The sequence below is a fragment of the Mastigoproctus giganteus genome, chromosome 1, assembly GCF_048544385.1.
Source record: "Mastigoproctus giganteus isolate SK-2022 chromosome 1, ASM4854438v1, whole genome shotgun sequence".
In the NCBI taxonomy this organism is placed as follows: domain Eukaryota; kingdom Metazoa; phylum Arthropoda; class Arachnida; order Uropygi; family Thelyphonidae; genus Mastigoproctus; species Mastigoproctus giganteus.
Genome location: NC_143575.1, coordinates 37,276,211 through 37,294,518, shown reverse-complemented (window position 1 = coordinate 37,294,518; position 18,308 = coordinate 37,276,211). Strand labels below are relative to the sequence as shown.

The 18,308-nt window shown below is 37.4% G+C and overlaps 1 protein-coding gene across 2 annotated transcripts in view; it reads right to left on the bottom strand.

Annotated features, from left to right (window-relative positions):
- The window catches only part of LOC150090710 (leucine-rich repeat flightless-interacting protein 2-like), a 195,059-nt gene that overhangs the window by 88,740 nt on the left and 88,011 nt on the right, over positions 1-18,308 (bottom strand). For both annotated transcript variants that reach the window (XM_090379575.1, XM_090379566.1), the window contains exons 7-8: positions 17,694-17,786; positions 5,300-5,468 (exon numbers count right to left, since the gene is read on the bottom strand). In XM_090379575.1, the coding sequence (XP_090235701.1) occupies positions 5,300-5,468; positions 17,694-17,786 (262 nt within the window). The remainder of the gene's footprint in view (positions 1-5,299; positions 5,469-17,693; positions 17,787-18,308) is intronic.

The following is an 18,308-nucleotide window of genomic DNA, read 5'->3' as shown; positions in this document are numbered from 1 at the left end:
CAGAATACCAGACAATCCTAACCACGCAGACAACTTGGGTGACCTTTTTCTCACAAACAACTCTTCTAAGTACACGATCAAAGTAAGTGGTCTTATAGCCACCTCATATCACAACATGGTGATTGTCTCTTCTCCAATGGAACCTTTCTCTCGTGGACATTCTTAACCTAGTGTTGTTTGACATTACAAGAATGCAAAATGGGATGATCTGAGAGATTTCTTCTTTTCCTTGGTTAGACTACTGTTTCAAATCTTCTGATGTCAATGTTTGCTTGGACCATGTCAGTGAAAATCATGTCTTTTATCTAAACCTTGGTTTTCCAATAAATAAATGTGCTGCAGCTGTTCAAGAGAAGAACGTTACATATTTTAATCGACTTGCTTCCAAATCTCCAGGTTCATTTTCTGCCTATACCAAAGCTCATAACAATCGTAAATCAGTTATCAATCAGTCCAAACTAGATTTCGAACATGCTAAGAGTAGAAAACTTGTGTCTTGTCCAAGTGGCAGCCGAGCATTCTGGTCTCTTGCCAAAGCAAGATTTGCCCATATCTGTTCCCACCTCTGTCAAAACCAGATGGTTCTATTGCCACTTCAGCCAAAGATAAAGCTGACCTGCTAGCATCCTATTTTTTTTCCAACTTGTGTATTGGTGATCTTGGTAAAACACCTACCACCATTCTCAGTACTCCATTCAATGCCTCCTGTGGTCTTCCATCAGAAGGATTTTGATCAATCTTCATCCTAAGAAAGCTCCAGGTCCTGATGGTATTTCTCCACTAGTTCTTAAAACCTGTGCCCATGAACTTACTCCTGTTCTGTGTCACCTTTTTCACTTTCTTATTCCAAACATGTTTTCCTTCTGCTTGGAAATTTGCTCACATCCAGTCAGTTTCTAAAAAGGTTGACAAATCCCACCCATCCAATTATCAACTCACTGGACTTCTAATCTTTTTAAAGTAATGGGGAAATTGATTAACCACCAACTCTTAAACGATCTAGAAACCTTCCATCTGATCAACAATCACCAGTATGGATTCTGTCGGCTTCAATGTGTGGGTGATATTCTGGCTTATGTTATCCATCTATTGACAAATTCAATGGAAAAGTTTGGTGAAACTCAAGAAGTTGCCCTTGACATTTCAAAGGTTTTTGATTGTGTTTAAGCTTCCATCTCTAAATAAGCTTCTATCTTATGGTTTGCAACTGTTTTTTGTAATTGGGTATCCAGCTTTCTCTCTGACTGCTTGCTGCAGGTGATTGTAGATGGCTCTCTGTCTAAAATTCCTATATGTTCCCCAAGGTTCAGTTTTCTCCCACTCTTTTCTTCTTGTATATTAATGACCTTCTTCCATTGACCTGATCTGAAATCCTATTCATAGTTTTGCTGATGGTAGCACATTACATTTCACCTTCTAGTTTGAGAAACCTTGCCCTGCACTAACAGATTCAACTTCTCAAATATCTACTATCAATTCCTTAAATGCTGATCTCCAGATAATTCTCCAGTGGCACAAAGATAACTTAGTTTATGTCAATCCTTCAAGAAACTCAGTCATGTCTTATACTGTGCAAAAAGGATTTTTCTGCTCCTCTGCTTACCTTTGATTACACTCCGATTTCTAGGCTAAATCATATATCTCTATTAGGAATTACCCTGGCTTCTAATCTCTCTCTTTCTCCCTTGGTATAAGCATATTACAAATATCGCTTCCTCTGCATCTATAAAACTGGGTTTTCTTTTGTTCTCGGTTTTACTTTTGTTCAAACAACTGTTTACTCTGTACAAATCACAAATCCACCATACCATTAGCATTAGTAGAGGCATTTGATGCAAGAAAGCAAGCTTATGCAGCATCAGCCAAAAAAAAAAAAAAAAACCACTTCCACTTCATCCCTCTGTTCGTTCAAAATATCTGTCCAGCTGAGCCTTAAACTTATTTAGGCTATCAACTTCCACGACAAGGGATGGAAGTCTGTTCCACCAACCAACCACCCGCTGGCTAAAGGCAAATTTCCGCACGTCTATCCTACATCTGTCTTTCCTCAATTTGAATTTATGCCCTCTCAGGTGATTATTCTGAGCGAGAGGAAGAATCCCATCAGCATTGAGCATGCTCAAACCATTCAAGGCTTTATACACCTCTATCAGATCACCTCGCTGGTGCCTAGTCTCCAGACACTGTAATTTGCAAAACTTAAGCCTTTCTTCATAAAAGCACCCCTTTGTTCCATTCACTAATCTTGTTGCCCTTCTCTGTACTCGTTCCAGCAGCTCTACATCCTTCTTGAAATGAGACCTCCAGACCTGTATACAGTACTCTAGGTGTGACCTGACCATTGCCTTATACAAGGGAATAATCACCTCCTTATCCCTGCTAGAAAAATTCCTATATATCATTGACAATACACCATGAGCTACTCTTGCAGCCCATCTGCACTCTTCAGAGAACTTCATATTTGCCTGCACAACCACCCCCAGGTCCCTTTCATTCTCTACCACTGTCAGTGTAGTACCACAGAGTTGATCTGGGGTTGCTGTTTCCCATGTGTAGTACTTTACATTTGTCAATGTTAAACTTCATTTGCCACCTCTCAGCCCATCTGCTCAACCTTTCCAGATCCTGTTGCAGCAGCATAGTGTCAGTAGTGTCCTTGACAACCCTGCCTACCTTTGTATCATCTGCAAACTTCGACATTAAGCTTGATATACCCTCATCAATATCATTTATGAATACAGAAAACAATAATGGACCCAACACTGAGCCCTGAGGGACTCCACTAATAACATTAGTCCACGACGAGCAGTGTCCATTGATTACCACTCTCTGTCTTCTCCCCTTCAGCCACCCCTTTATCCACAGCAGCAATTTGCCTCCAATGCCACACTGCTCCAATTTGTGCAGCAGTCTTCCATGTGCAACAGTATCAAAAGCCTTTCTAAGATCCAAGTATATAATATCAAAGTTATTCCCTGCATCCAGTTCCTTTGTGACTGCATCATAGTATCCAATCAAATTGGTCAGGCAAGACTTCCCCTTAACAAAACCATGCTGTGTCCGAGCTATAGCTGAAGTCTTGTCTAAATGATCCTGCAGTGCTTCTTTAACTAGTGCCTCCATTAATTTTCCTGGAACAGAAGTTAAACTCACAGGTCTATAATTACTTGTGTCAGCCTTTGATCCTCTGTGAATTGGGGTGACATTTGCACATCTCCAGTCTGTGGAGATGTGCAAATGCTACCTCCCCTGAGTCCAAGGAAGCTCTCATAATTATGGCTAAGGGTTTGCTTACTTCCTTTGCTGCCTCCTTTAATATAACTGGATAAATCCCATCCACCCCAGGTGCCTTTCTTGTGTTTATCTTCAACAATTTCTCCTCCACTTTACTCTCAGTTATTACAAGATTCCCTAGCTTACTGCTAGAGTTGAATACACCTCTGGCTTTCCCCTCGCTAAATAACTCCTCATGTGTGAATGTCGATGCAAAATATTCATTTAGTTTGTTAGCTACCTGAGCAGGATCATCAACAGTTGACCCATCAATATCAAGTGGACCAATCTGATTCATCCCCTTCCTTCTAGAGTTTACATAAGTAAAGAACTCTTTGCTGTTTTTCTTTGCATCCCTTGCCAAAGATTTCTCGTAATCTGCCTTCGCCTGCCTAACCTCCTTTGTAACTTGGTTACAGATCAACTTTTAATCATTTTTTAAATGGAATATTGTTCCCACATCTGGGGTGGTACTCCTAAAACCCCTCTCTAAGGCTTCTAGATTCCAATCAAAAGAGGGCAGTTAGGTTAATTAATGACTCATTTCTAAGAGTCTCTCTCTCTCTCTCTCTCTCTCTCTCTCTCTCTCTCTCTCTCTCTCTCTCTCTCTCCACTCTCTATCTCATAGACATTCTGTTTCTGCTGTATGCATCTTTTATAGACTTCCACAGACACTGTTCTTTTGAACTGTCTTGTATAATTCCCGCTCTCTCATCCAAAGCAGTCCAAACACATGCTGCAACCAGTCAACGTCCTTTTACTGTCCAACTTCAAACTCACAGCATCACCTTTTTTTCTTCCTCATTTATTCATTCAACTTTCATTTTCTGGAACAACCTTCCTTCATATGTATTTCCTGAAAATTACAAACTACAGAAGTTCAAGTCTAATGCCAACAAATATCTTCTTTCATCTTCTCAACCTTAAAACCATGCACAATACCAAGTACTACAGGTTCTAATACCTTTCTTGTTTGGGGTTTTGATTAAAAAAAAAAAAAGTATAGTTACTGACCTTTTAAAATTCAATCATTTGCTCATTTTCTTCATTATGAACTGTTTTCATCTTTATGAAAACAGTTCATAAAATATTGAGAATTTGTCTTTGTGTTTACTTCTTGAGTTCCCAAAAAGTAAACTTTTGACATTGTCAATTTCTTATAGCAAACCCACTTCCATATCGTGGCATGAGTTACAGAGAAACCAATTTTCAGTAAAGCACTAAACATTAAATAATGCCTAGGTCCATAATCAAATCCACCCATGGTATGTATACATATAGCATCAATAAGTAATGTCACATTTTTATTTATGCCTGTAAGTTTTGGTTTTGCGACCTTCTACATAAGGGAGTAGACCACACACTTATTGTTTTCTTTGCAGTTTTCTGTGCATGCAGTAAAATATCAAAATGTAAATTTTAAAAGAAAGAATGGAAATAGGAAAATAAAGAAGTAGACAGAAGTTCACAAAGCAGAGTTTATTATGATACAGCAGTACACGAGATGTGAAAGATGACTTATATGACAAATATATGATTAAGCACAAAGGTGAACAAACAGAAGAAATATTTGTGCAAGTTAAATTTAATCACGTTAAAGGTTAGACATCTGACCTTCAACATTCTCTCTCTCTCTCTTCCCCACCCTATCTCAAGCATTTTCAACGCTTCCATTACTTACTGCTTAAACATTTTTTTCTAATATGCTGATAATATTAAACAACAATCCTCACATTTTAAGCTATCACAATTTCAGCATGAAAAAAATTGCTACGGCTCTGAGGAAAATGCTCATCCTATACACCCTACTGAGATGATAATAATGACTACTGTTCTGCAGCAACAGAGTTCAGCATGAAAAATAACAGTAAACTACATACCTTAATTTTTGGAAAATTAAGTCACTCAGAGAAATTCATTCTACAGCAACAATATCGATAAAAAAAATTTCCAGTTTTTTAAATTTCAGTTTGATAAATCATTATTGGACAACTAAAATTATTTAGTGTAAAAATTTTTTTCTCACCCAATGATCCTTCTCCAGCTTGTTCTAATAACTGGGCAGCCTGATGAGATACCAAGGCTCCCTTAGACCGAGACTTTGAATTAACCTTTTCGGGTGTACTACAAGTGCTGTTCTCTTCTGCATCTCCATTAACCAGTGCTTCACTTTCAACAAGGACTAACCCATGCTCCTAGTTTTGGGAAAAAAGTTGGTAATTATAGAGAACTTAATTATTAATACTAAGAACAAATTCTGGGAATATTTTCATTGGCTGAAGGAGGGGCAGGGGAATTACCCTAACTGAAGAACAACATACTGTTCACTAATATTTCAGAAACCAACAAAAGGCCATACTGGATGGTCAATTATCTTCAGATGCAGGGTAACTTAACTTCCATAAATGGTAAGATAAAGAAAAGCTTCTATTACATCTCTGGAAAATGGCATGTTTAGGTTGTACAATTTCAGAAGATGGATGAATATAGCTGATAGGTAAGCTAAGCTCATTTATATACATAAAGCTCCTGGTATTCATGTAATCACACAATCAGTTGCAACCATGCTGATTGCCAAAATTTAACAATGGTCACAAGTTTTTCACTATATGCTCTGTCACAAAGCAAAACATATAGTGAGAAAATGTAGAAATATTTTCCTGCAATTTTAACATTTACTATACACTGATAAACAGCAAATGGCAATTAATATACATATATCATGAAGAACAACATAGTGTTCAGCAATGAAACTGTAGATGGAATGTCAACTGTTGGATAATAGAGGCATGGCCAACTGTAATATGAACTCACAGCAATGCTGGGTACAATTAATAGCATTTTTCTGAGATGTCCTCATTAAATGAGGTGTGAAAATAGAGCATCACATACATAGTGTCGCACATACTTCTGAGATGTCTTCAATACTGATAGCCTTATTAACATGTTTGCTGCCATCTATATTTGAGAGGGTCCATTCTATGTGCCAATTTTTGGAAGGTTGCAAAATAACATCCCAAATCCTCAATATTCTGAAAATTTGTAAATAATGATTGAATAGTAAAGGTTTGCTAAAAGTGAACACTTACTTTTGTGTTGATCTGTAAAACAGAACATCAATGTAACACTACTTCGGTAGTGGTACACTGATGACTTTACTTTTAGGGTGCACATTTAATTGACTGCTTAAGAATGACCACTCCTATGTGTTACAGCATGTTTAGTGCCTCTTGATGCTTATATGTATAAAGGCAGTGAATGTATTAATGACGTCATCATTATGTTTCTGAAGAGAATATCAAAAGTTTGCAGTATAGAACTGAGGCTGGGAGATCATGTTGCTATCTCTCCATATAATACTCAAGAAGTCTGATATGAAATGCGGTTGGGCATTACTATCCTGTAAGCTGAAACTCTTCTCTACTGAACATGCATATGGTCTCACAAAGCAATATGGTGCACCTTGAAAGTATGTACAAGTGAATATGCCCAGCAAAAGAAATGCTTGCCCAAACCAGCACACGTACACTCCCTCCCATGCTAAGTATACCTTTCAATAAGGCTATCAGGAAAGTGCAGCATCCTTTGCTCTCTCTCTCTCTCTCTCTCTCTCTCTCTCTCTCTGTAAAATCACTCTTAACAGCAGAACTGGACTCATTAGTAAACAATACACACTGTCATTGAGTTTGAGGTTCATGCATTATTATAGTACATGCCACTTACACCAAATCAAGTTCTCTCTCTCTCCCCCCCATCTCTGTCTGCCTCCTGAGGTGGGAACGCACCCTTTTTTCTTTTCACTTGTTACTCGCTCTACATGATGTCATTCACACTACACAAAGGACATTCATGTATGATCAGAAGGTCTGAATACATGTGGTTGAGACAGTTTTGTCAACCTGTGTTCGTGCTAAGGGGTGAAGTTAGGTCTTCATTTGAAGTTGCTGCTTTATGTTTGCATCTTCTACTAGCAGTCTGACTGTTGGGACCTTCCACAATATTGATCAGCAACCACATTATCAACAGTGATCCACTTGGCTACATTTGTATGAGAGACTAGCCTAAAACATTCCACTGGCCCTCCAGCACATTCAGGCAGAGCATTATGTAATAGGAGGACAGAGGTGTAGTGACCATGTAATATAAATAAAATTAAGGTTCTGAAAGAATAGGTAAAAGCCAAGAATAATTTAGAAACAAAATCTCAGTAGAAATCTGAAGACTATGGCATCACAGCTGACATTTCTTCATCTTTCATTTTTTCTTTCTGTTATTACATATATGATATTTCACAATTTAGACCTTGGCTCACTCAGAGTTCTGGTGCAAACATCTCTGTAGCTGGCAAGATTTGTATTCTAATTTTAGCCATGACGGCTAAAATTAAAATAAAAAAAAATATCACCCATCATAGTTGATATTGTTTTCCATGCTAAATTTTAAATTACTTTGTCATTTCTATTTCTAATGCTTGGGATTTCTGTGATCTTGACATGTAGTTTTCTGTTGAATTATGTGATATTTTACACTATTTTATGTTAAGCTAATCTCGTGGTATATATTACCCTTTTGGTTCTAAATTACTCGTGGCTTTTGCCTGTTCTTTCAGAATTTACATTTCATTTATATTTCACAGTCGCCACATCTCCATCTTTCTGCTATATATTTTTACAGTTTTTATTTCTTTTATACTATTATTTTTTTAAAATTGTTATATTCCATCAAAATTATTGTCTGCAGCTTAGTATGTATTATTTTATTTTTTTCACAATTCACTTTTCTGATTTTTAAACAAGGGCATGAAAGGAGAGGGAAGGAAGAGATATTAGTAGAAATGGACACCAAATATAGACAAGAACACAGATATTAGAAATTTTTAAAAGTAACACATAAAGAGTACAACAATACTAGATAGTATTCATTATATTTGAATGATAAAAAGTATAAAATATCAAAAAATGCACCACATCAATTGTTTTTTCACTTTTCTGATTTTTAAAAAGGGTATGGAGCATATCTCCTATCCTTGCAGGATTGCCTTGGTAACATATTCATTATATTCGGAATATAAGGAACATAAACATAACATATCATTGTTTCCCATTTTGCACTATTTCCAACAATCTTTCAGGGATAAGAATATAGCCTCCCTAAACTCCTGTTTAAAAATTGGAAAAGTGATAATCGGGCAGTGCATAAAGGCAAACAATGTTAATTTCCTGGTTCATTCACTTTTTTGATTTTGAAACAAGGACATAGGGAAACGATATATCTCCTACCTATTGCTGCAAAGTTTCCTAGACAACACAATTCACTATATTTGAGTGCCTAATATACAGTCTGACAATAGAAAAGATTAGAACTTTTATCAGAGACAATTGGTAAATCCTAAGATTTACTGGATTTTGGACTTTTACAATAATAAGATATACAGGGTGATTCACTACCAGTGCAACAAACTTGCAAGAGGTGAAGAACAACAGTAACACTGATTAACTGAGCTCAGTATCAGGTGATTTTATACAGTATCCCGACCCAGGTACGCGCCGTAGTTCACCTGCAGTTGCTTCGATTTGCATAATGACTTGCTGGTCATAATATTTTGGCTCATCGGTGTATATTATTAATTTCACGTGGTATATGAGTGTTTATTAAATACAGTAATTAGTCTTATTCAAAAAAAGTTATTTCTGGTTAAAGTGGGGTTATAATCGAAGAAGCCTGTACCCACTGGAAAGAAACAGTTTTGAAAAAAAAAAAAAAGAAAAAAAAAAAAGAAAAAATATGGAGGACTACAAGCTGAAACACATATTCAACGTTGATGAAACAGGTCTATTTTTTAAATGTTTGCCAAACAAGACACTGACTTTTAAAGGTGATAATGTTTCGGTGGTAAAAATAGTAAGCAGAGAATTACAGCCTTGGTTGGTGCAAATATGGCTTGTAATGGAGAACTGAAGAAAGTAAACAACTTCAATGTTTCAAAGGAGTAAAGTTGTTAGAGCTGGAATACAACTACAACAAAAAATCTGGGATGACAAGTGAAATTTTTGAACAGTGGATTTTAAAGGTGAAGAGGCTTCTTTGTTCCAGGTTCCCTAATGACAGAAAAATATATATTGTCCCACCAGAAAACAGTAACTAAAATTTAATGAGAACTAAATAGGATAAGACAGGTACAAAAAAAATAAAATCAAATGACTAGAGAAGCTTTCGAGACTATGGATCTCTTCCTCAGCTATAAAATACGTAAATATGCTACATATGGAATCCAGAATGTGCCGGGCGTGATCATGCTAGACAAACAAAGAGCATGCATGAGGCAGGTGCACGTAATGCTAGAAACATTCACTGGGCAGAATTAGGTAGTTGTTGCTGCGAATGTAGGGTGCACCCATGAGGTATATGCCAGCACTTGTCACATTGTGGGACAACTGTCTCTATGACTGGGTGCATGATACAAACCAGGCATCCCTCTAAGGCCCAATGTTTTTTGCTGCAACTCACCAACATACGAGCTTTCAAAGTATATTGCCCAACTGTTGACACCTCTTGTAGGAAATACCAGCTGTATTGTTTCCAACAGTGAAGAATTCTTACACCTTGTCAAAGACCTCACTATCTCCAAGGACCAGATAATACCCTCCTTTGATGTTGTCTCCTTGTTTTCATCAGTCCCAGTACAACAAGCCATCACATGTGCACAACACTTTCTGGATAAAAATCTCGCCTTTCCCAACAGAACCTCACTATCCACAGATGTTTGTTCTGCTCTCAACTTGTGCTTGTTCAGCAGCGTGGTCATGTTTGCCAACTTCCTCTTTAAGCAAATTCACAGTCTGGCCATGGGTGCCCCAATCAGCTCTGTCATAGCAAACATTGAGATGGAGGACTGCATATTCTTAAACATAACTGTCTACGTCACCCTCTGGTACGTAGACAAACAATTATCTCCCGAGGTTCAGAAGCCCAGCTAGTGCAGCATCTCAACTCCCTAACCCTTCATACAGTTTACAATCAAATTAGAATCAAACAACACCCTCTTCTTCCTGGATGTTCTGGTGCAACATGCAAGCTCACATCTGAAAACTTCAGTCTACCAAAAACCCATGTATGGTGGCCAATTTACTAACTACAGTTCAGCGCATGCCCCCAGCCACTTACACAGTACTGGGCACACCCTACTCACCCATGCCTGGATCCATTCCAGCTCCATGGACAATAGACATAGTGAATCTTTTTAAATAAAATAATGCCCTTACAAGCTGTAGCTATCCTGCCTATGCCCTGGACAAATGTGATTTGAAAGCTCGTGAGCTTTCCGCACTCACTAGGTGCCCCAGTAGTGATGAGACGATCTCTACCACCTACATCCCATGTTATCCAGGCGTTTCAGAATGACTTTCTAAAGTGCTACATGGGCACCGGATAACGTGCTTGCAGCATCTCAGTAGAAAATTGCAGTTCCTTGTCTAGAGGATGAAAACATCTATCTCTTCCTCTTCTCTATGAAGTGGCTTGATATACTGCATCACCTGGCATGATTGTGGAAGCTGCTATGTGAGGGAAACTGCCAGGAGGATCCAGGACCGCATCACAGAGTATGGGACATCTGGTCTGCCGACTCCAAGCACCCTGCATAGCAGAACACTATTGGTCCATGCAGCACAACCTCAATCCATGGAGTGATACCGAGATCATTGAACACTAATGTCATTAGCATTAGCAGAGGCATATGATGAAGAAAGCAAGCTTATTCAGCATCAGCCAGAAAAAAAAAAAAAAAAAAAAAACCTTCCATTTCCCCCCTCCGTTTGTTCAAAATACCTGTCCAGCTGAGCCTTAAATTTATTTAGGCTATCAACTTTCACAACACAACAAGGGATGGAAGTCTGTTCCAACTACCCATTGGCTAAAGGCAAATTTCAGCACATCTATCCTACATCTGTCTTTCCTCAATTTGAATTTATGCCCTCTCAGGTGATTATTCTGAGCAAGAGGCAGAATCTCATCAGCATTGAGCATGCTCAACCCATTCAAGGCTTTATACACCTCTATCAGATCAACTTGCCAGTGCCTAGTCTCCAGACACTGTAATTTGCAAAACTTAAGCCTTTCTTTGTAAGAGCAACCCTTTGTTTCATTCAGTAACCTTGTTGCCCTTCTCTGTACTCATTCCAGCAGCTCTATATCCTTCTTGAAATGCACCTCCAGACCTGTATACAGCACTCAAGGTGTGGCCTGACCATTGCCTTATACAAGGGAATAATCACCTCCTTATCCCTGCTAGAAAAATTCCTGTATATCATTGATAAGACACCATGAGCTACTCTTGCAGCCTGCCTGCACTGCTCAGAGAACTTCATATCTGCCTGCACAATTACCCCCAGGTCCTTTTCATTCTCTACCACTGTCAGTGTAGTACCACAGAGTTGATACGTTGCTCTGGGGTTGCTGTTTCCCATATGTAGTACTTTACACTTGTCAATGTTAAACTTCATTTGCCACATCTCAGCCCATCTGCTCAACCTTTCCAGATCCTGTTGCAGCAGCATAGCACCAGTAGTGTCCTTAACAACCCTGCCAACTTTTGTATTGTCTGCAAACTTGGACATTAAGCTTGATATACCATCATCAATATTATTTATAAATACAGAAAACAATAATGGACCCAACGCTGAACCCTGAGGGACTCCACTAATAACATTAGTCCACAATGAGCAGTGTCCATTGATTACCACTCTCTGTCTTCTCCCCCTCAACCACCCCTTTATCCATAGCAGCAATTTGCCTCCAATGCCACACTGTTCCAATTTGTGCAGCAGTCTTCCATGTGCAACAGTATCAAAAGCCTTTCTAAGATCCAAATATATAATATCAAAGTTATTCCCTGCATCCAGTTCTTTTGTGACTGCATCATAGTATCCAATCAAATTGGTCAGGCAAGACTTTCCCTTAACAAAACCATGCTTTGTCCGAGCTATAACTGAAGTCTTGTATAGATGATCCTGCAGTGCTTCTTTAACCAGTGCCTCCATTAATTTTCCTGGAACAGAAGTTAAACTCACAGGTCTATAATTACTTGTGTCAGCCTTTGATCCTCCTTTGTGAATTGGGGTCACATTTGCACATCTCCAGTCAATGGGTACCTCCCCTGAGTCCAAGGAAGCTCTCATAATTATGGCTAAGGGTTTGCTTACTTCCTTTGCTGCCTCCTTTAATATAACTGGATAGATCCCATCCACCCCAGGTGCCTTTCTTGTGTTTATCTTCAACAATTTCTCCTCCACTTTACTCTCAGTTATTACAAGATTATCTAGCTTATTACCAGAGTTGAATACACCTCTGACATTGCCCTCGCTGAATAACTCCTCATGTGTGAATGTCGATGCAAAATATTCATTTAGTTTGTTAGCTACCTGAGCAGGATCATTAACAGTTGAACCATTAATATCAAGTGGACCAATCTGATTCATCCCCTTCCTTCTATTGTTTACATAAGTAAAGAACTCTTTGCTGTTTTTCTTTGCATCCCTTGCCAAAGATTTCTCGTAATCTGCCTTCGCCTGCCTAACCTCCTTTGTAACTTGGTTACAGATCAACTTGTATCTATCATAGGCTTCTGTGTCACGTGTTAATTTATAGGTATCCCATGCATTTCTCTTCTCTGCCATATGTCTCATTAGTTCATCTGACATCCATTTAGGCCTAAACCTTGAACAATGTTTCTTAGTTGGTATGTAAAGCCTAGTAGCTTCCAAGATAAGTTCTTTGAATGCTTCCCATTTTGAATTTGCTGTTAGTAACATCATCAGTTGGTCCCACTGTATAGAATTTAAATACTGTCTCAGACCATCGTAGTCTCCTTTACGAAAGCAATAACCCTTCCCTTTACCCTTGATGGTAGTTACCTCTTTGAGTAAATCCCACTTCAGCACACTGTGATCACTGCCACCTAGTGGTTCCTCTATCTGCAGATTCTTAATGCATGAAGAATCACTGCTGATAATCAAATCAAGAGTATTACTCCCTCTAGTTGCCTCTCTAACATGCTGATGTAGAAAACAATCATCCAATAAATCCACAAAGGCCTTGCTAGTGTGCGAGTGACCAACCCACAAATTCCAGTCAATATCTGGGAAATTAAAATCCCCCATTATAAGATTCTCTGATTTACTGGCCCCACTCTATTTCCCTGTACAGTTTCTTATTATACTCATCAGAGTCATTAGGCCTATAGCACACTCCTACTCTCAATTTTGATCTCCCAATGCTTATGTCACACCAAACTGACTCAACACTGCACTGTCCAGCGATGTCGAATGGCTTCACTCCCTTGGCTTTTGTGTGTTTCTTAACTAATAGCATAATCCCTCTTCCCTTTCTATCCTTTCTGTAGACGTTGTACTCCCCAAATTCCAGTTCTGCATTCCTTATATCTGTGTGACACCATGTCTCTGATATCCAAAAAATATCCACCTTTGTAGGCAGATATTGTTCGGATATCAGATTCATCAAATTTATTTACCAAACTCCTAGTATTGGTGTACACGCAAGTATACATGCACATGTTCTTTTTCTTAGCTACCCTAACACAACCCATATGTTTACTTGTACCGCAATGACTCCCAGCAGTCTCTGAAATATCCTGCATCTTGTTTTCCAGGCTTCTGCTCATTCCAATAGAAGCAGTGCAAGAATCACTTTCACCTCTGCCAGTGGCTACTGTTAATCTATTAGTCCTTGTATCCCCCCAAGCTAGCAGTTTTCCGACCCACCTAACACTGCCTCGATAGCATCAGCAAATATTTTTGCACCCTTTCTATTTAAGTGTATCCCATCCCTGTAGAAGCAGTCCCTTCTGTTAACAATACAGACCAGGCTGAAAAAAATTCTACCCCTATCATTACCATCAATGGTTGTGGCTCGAGTCACTTCATATATCTGGAAAATTCTACCTCTATCATTACCATCAACGGTTGTGGCTTGAGTCACTTCGGATGCCATAATGTCTTCAATCGCAACAGAGGTGGGAGCATGCACCCCATCACAGAGACAGTTATCTTACAATGTGACAAGCACCGGCATACACCTCATGGTGCATCCTACATTCACAGAAAGAATTACCTAGTTATGCCCAGTGAATGTTCCTAGCATTATGTGCACCTGCCTCATGCACGCTCTTTGTCTGACTGGCATGACCACGCCCGGCACATTCTTGATTTCATATGTAACATATTTATGCATTTTATAGCTGAGGAAGAGATCCATAGTCTCGAAATCTTCTGTAGTCATTCTATTTTATTATTTTTGTACCTGTCTTATTCTATTTAGTTCTCATTAAATTTTAGTTACTGTTTTCTGGTGGTACAATATATATTTTTCTGTTAATAGTGGATTTTAAATTTTGATAGAAAGATGAAATAAAACAGAAAAATCATGTTGATTGTTGACAACTGCCCTGCCCACCTTCACTTGGTAATTTCAAAACTTACAAGAGTGAAGCCTCTTTTCTTCCCTCTGAATATTTCATCTAAACTGCAGCCAATGGCCCAAGGCATTATAAAGAATCTGAAAATGCACTACCATACGTGCATACTGAAAAAAATTATACTGAGAATAGAAACCAACCAGCCTATAGATTCTGTTATAGATTTGCAGATATGCATATCCAAGTTGGTGAAAGTGTGGAGTCAAGATGTGACAGAAACGATTAAGAATTGTTTTGCAAAAGCAGGTTAAGAATTGTTTGCAAAAAACACCTGCAAAAGTACTTAACCTACAGTGGAAATGAGAGGGATGAACTACTACAACAAGATATTGAGCAATCTTGGAAAGAACTCCAATCAGTTTGATCAGTGGAGAAACTGTTCTTGACGAATTTTTAGAAGTTGATAATGATTTCATAGTATATGAATATCTGAGTGACTCCAACATTTTGGAGAGTATTCAAAAATTGTGACAATATCAATGATGTGATATTGTCACGATTGTCAAAGAAGGCAATATTAAACCATCCAAACATGAAATGTTGCAGCATTTGAAATTTTGTGTCAAGGCCTTCAGTGTGAAGAAAATGTGCCAGAAAATATATTTGAGTGTTTAAACAAATGCAAACATTTTTATGAACAGTGTACAGTTAAATCCAGTGTACAACAAAAAATAACCAAATATTTTACGAAATAATTCTTAGAAGTGTAGTAATATATTGTGCGCGTCATGTAAGTAGTCATTTTTTAATATATATATATATTAATAAATTGTTTAAAATGTTAGAAAATTTCTTCATTCCCACTTATTTCTGATTTATTTCCCATCTTTTACTGTTTTTCTGAATGTTGGAATTACAGTATTCTTCATTGTTGAAAAGGTAATATTTTTTATAGCAAAATTTCTGTTTAATGATTTTTTTCAAGCGAATGATCGATTTCGTTATATAGAGGTCTGACTATAATATAACAAGCGATTTACATAAACAGATCAATGGACTATGGCGCCTCCGTAGCCAGGTGGGAAGGAGCAGCAGTGCGTAGCACACGCTTCTTGATTAGACCCGGGTTCGAGCCCGTCACCACCGAATGCGGAAAGGTCAGGGAATGACCACCGCATATCCCGGAGCGATATGGCCTTAGTTGCTAATGCTCCTAAAAACCAAATAACAAATAACCAATGGACTATTCTGGAAAAATGCAAAGAGTTATATACTTATAAAATTACAAGCAACATGCAAATTTCACACTGTAAAGTAGTTTAGCAAAATATAAGGGAGAGATGGGGACCCTTCAACTTACAGGTTTTAATTAATGTCAACATACTAACCGAATGCAAAATACTATTTGTGAATTCAGTTAGTGATTTAGGGCAGTGTAGGAAACAGCATTCGAGTGCACACACACGTATTTGAAATTAAGAGTAGACTCCAGACCAATTGTGAGAAAGTGCAAAGTATATCGAGTATTATGATTTTGCTGAAATGCCTAATGATGATGTTGGCTTAATGCGCATGTTGAAGATTTAGTCCTGAAACCCAGGTAGCTTTCGTAAATTTGTTTGCAAAGTGGCTGCAGCGATGAACAAAACTGAATTTTGTCATAAATAACTCCAAAGTTTATGCAAGATGACTAAAGGAATATTTGGTCCAGGGAGACTTTTACTTGAAAGGGAACCATTTATAAGTAATTAATAAACACTCTAATTCGAAGGGCTGACTGACTAGTTAACAAATTTTAGACACTGTGAGAACTTGTTTAACCCTGTCACAAGTGAGTTTTCTGAACATGTGTGAGCTCTGGGTAGTGAGTTGCTGATAGGGGTGGGTCCAGTGAAGTCAGTTGCTTTATAAAACATATTTTTTTAAAAATGACAACTTCGCTTTTAGATATTATTTTGTTCTTATTTTGACTTGATTGCCTAACATTACAGTAAAATTACTATCAAATCACAATAAATAAATTAATTTAAAAAAAAAACTTCGCATAATTTTTTTTTTTTTTTGTCTCATCAATAATTCAACTTCATTAACTTCTGATTCTGAATTCCAGAGAATTTTGCTTCTGTAAGCACAAAATCAGGCAAATGATATTTGTTGCAATATTCTTTGATTTTTAAAGCAATCTGGGTGTCACTATAATAAACCATGTTGACAATTAGATGGAAACACAGATAAGAGACGACTGCATGTAATGGAAAATTAATTATGAAAAAAATAAAATGGAAAAAATAATAATAAATAATTTAAAAAATAATCATACTTTTATGGATACATTGTTTGAAGTGGCATTCAATCAAAAAGTAGATCTATGTGCATATTATGGGAAACCACACAGGAAAATTTTGATCGCCATAGGGCTCTTGAAGGGGTTAAAAATTTTGAAGGTGACTGGTCCATACCAAGTTTTCTATCAGGCACACACTAGCACTGACATTCAAATGTTCAAGAAACATAAAACAATTAAAAATCAAAACACAAACAGAAACAAACTCAAAAAAAGAGCATGATGAAAAATACAGAGCAGAATGAACTAAAATGATAATAATGGGACATCTGATGCACCCTGCACAGAGAGGATTCCTGTTTGTATCAAAATCACACAGCTTCCCTAACACATATCAATACTGATTTTATACATAATATTCAATTTTTTTTTTTATTAATATCCACCATTATATCAGTGGAATTTTTACCCACTCACAACAGCTGAGATTTATAATCAATGATACTGAGCTTATTAGAGTAAACAGGATTAAACAAAATAAATGACAATTATTCTCATAAAATTGCTTCTAAAACAACCAAAATATAATCATTCTCAAAAATTTTGCTTCAATGTGTAATTTTTAATAAACATTCCTCTACGAGGTATGCTAACTCATCAGTGATGTGTTCAGGATTATGTAATTATGAAAAACTTATTACAGACCTCTATTAACTGATCTCTTTGCTTAAGGTGTTCCTGTAAAAAGGCAATTTCTTCGTACATTGTCTTGAAATCCTTCTGCAGTTGATCAAAATCCTAGGGGTGAACAAAGTTAAGGTTCAATTACAGCAAGAATAGAAAACATTTATAATTTCTAAATATTAAATATATTAGTACAGGCCAAATGTCACAAAGAAGCCAGGCTTTTGCTACACAACACAAGTCTAACAATCTATATTTTTCATATTCTACCCAGCGTCAGAAAGTACCACTCTGACACTGCTTTTAAATTAAAGAAACAATTTTATTTCTTACCAGGTAAATGTTCACAGTTTCTATGTCTCATTTCAATATGCAATTTCTACCATGCTTTATACACCTCAATCAAACACTCTTGAGATGCTTAGTTTCCAAGTTCTGTAATGCATATATTCATAACTTTTCTTGTAAGAATGTCCCTTTAAAGCAATGGAAAAATATTCTGCTTGGATTCTTTCAGAGAGCTCAACTGCATTTGGAATATTGTGTTCATGTTTCAAGATGTGGCCACCAAACCTGAACACAATATTCCAAATGCAGTCTTGCCACTGAAATGTACAACAAAACAATAATCTCCTC